The 1453-nt window shown below is 47.0% G+C and overlaps 1 protein-coding gene across 3 annotated transcripts in view; it reads left to right on the forward strand.

Moving 5' to 3' along the window:
* erg (ETS transcription factor ERG) overlaps positions 1 to 1453 on the forward strand; it is a 27694-nt gene extending 26241 nt beyond the window's left edge. For all 3 annotated transcript variants that reach the window (XM_059544432.1, XM_059544431.1, XM_059544430.1), the window contains 4 exons: positions 1 to 57; positions 132 to 188; positions 523 to 570; positions 916 to 1453. The exon at positions 1 to 57 is cut by the window's left edge and continues 72 nt beyond it. In XM_059544432.1, coding sequence (XP_059400415.1) covers positions 1 to 57; positions 132 to 188; positions 523 to 570; positions 916 to 1433 — 680 coding nt within the window. In that variant the 3' untranslated portion in view covers positions 1434 to 1453. The remainder of the gene's footprint in view (positions 58 to 131; positions 189 to 522; positions 571 to 915) is intronic.

The raw sequence follows: 1453 nt of genomic DNA on the forward strand, positions 1-1453 counted from the left end.
ACCTGGGTGTGGACGGCCGGCGCTCTGGATGGACTCAGTCTCCGTCTGCAGCTAAAGGTCAGTCGTGTGGTGTCTGAGAGTGTTACACGGATCATGCATCACGCCTAACACCCAATCTGTGTGTTCATTAGTCTCTCAGAGCTCTGCTGCCATCATGACCAAACCTGAGGAGCAGAGAGCTCCGCTAGGTGAGAACACATATTCTCTGTTTCCATTCTAATACTAGTTAGTTTGACTGATTTATTGTGTGCTTTTGTCTTTATTTTTTTCACACCCTGCACTTATTTCTCACACTAATGTGTCAGTAATTTTATTATTTTACAGTTATTTATGCAGGATCATTGTGATAAACTGGAGGCTCGGATGAATCTGTATGAAGTTATGAGTTATGATCTGAGGTCAGGCAGGGTTAGAGCGAGTGAGGGATCATATCACGTCCTGATTTTAATCAAATAAAGCATAAATCAGCTGAAGTATATCACTGGGATGCTCTCTGATGGTTGTTTGTGGTCTTCTCTGTAGATCCATATCAGATTTTAGGGCCGACAAGCAGCAGGCTGGCGAATCCAGGTGAGAGAATTTATTTATTACATTTATTTTTCATTTGTTTTGCATTATAGTTGCATTTATCAGATTAGAGCTGGATGATAATGACAGTATATATTGTTTTATGTGTACTGTATGTATGCAAATAAAGTTGGATATATTTTATATGTTTTTTATGATTGAAATTTTAGAGGAAGAGCATGTTTTGTGCTCATATATTGAAGTTATGTTAGTCAGTCGTCCTGCATCATGTTCATCAGATGACGGAAAGGTCTGCATATTAACTCGTTATTTGTTCCAGTAATCGCACCAAATGAAAGCATTGAATGGACAGCCCTAGTGATGATGATGATGATGATTGTGCTTCAGGTTCGGGTCAGATCCAGCTGTGGCAGTTCCTCCTGGAGCTTCTCTCCGACAGCTCTAACTCGTCCTGCATCACGTGGGAAGGAACCAACGGCGAGTTCAAGATGACGGATCCGGACGAGGTGGCTCGGCGCTGGGGCGAGAGGAAGAGCAAGCCCAACATGAACTACGACAAGCTGAGCCGAGCCCTGCGCTACTACTACGACAAGAACATCATGACCAAAGTGCACGGGAAACGCTATGCCTACAAGTTCGACTTCCACGGCATCGCTCAGGCCCTGCATCCGCATCCGCATCCGCCCGAGTCCTCCGTCTACAAGTACCCAGCCGAGCTGTCCTACATGAGCTCGTACCCACAGAAGATGAGCTTCGTGTCTCCACACACTCCGGCCATGAGCGTGTCCTCGCCGGGCTTCTTCAGCGCTCCGAGTCCGTACTGGAGCGCTCCGGCGGCCGGACTCTACAGCGGCCCTCGACACCCCCCCGCACACATGCCCTCACATCTGGGATCCTACTACTAGATGCCCACCACATCTCCAGA

This window comes from Carassius carassius, chromosome 49 (assembly GCF_963082965.1).
Source record: "Carassius carassius chromosome 49, fCarCar2.1, whole genome shotgun sequence".
NCBI lineage: Eukaryota > Metazoa > Chordata > Actinopteri > Cypriniformes > Cyprinidae > Carassius > Carassius carassius.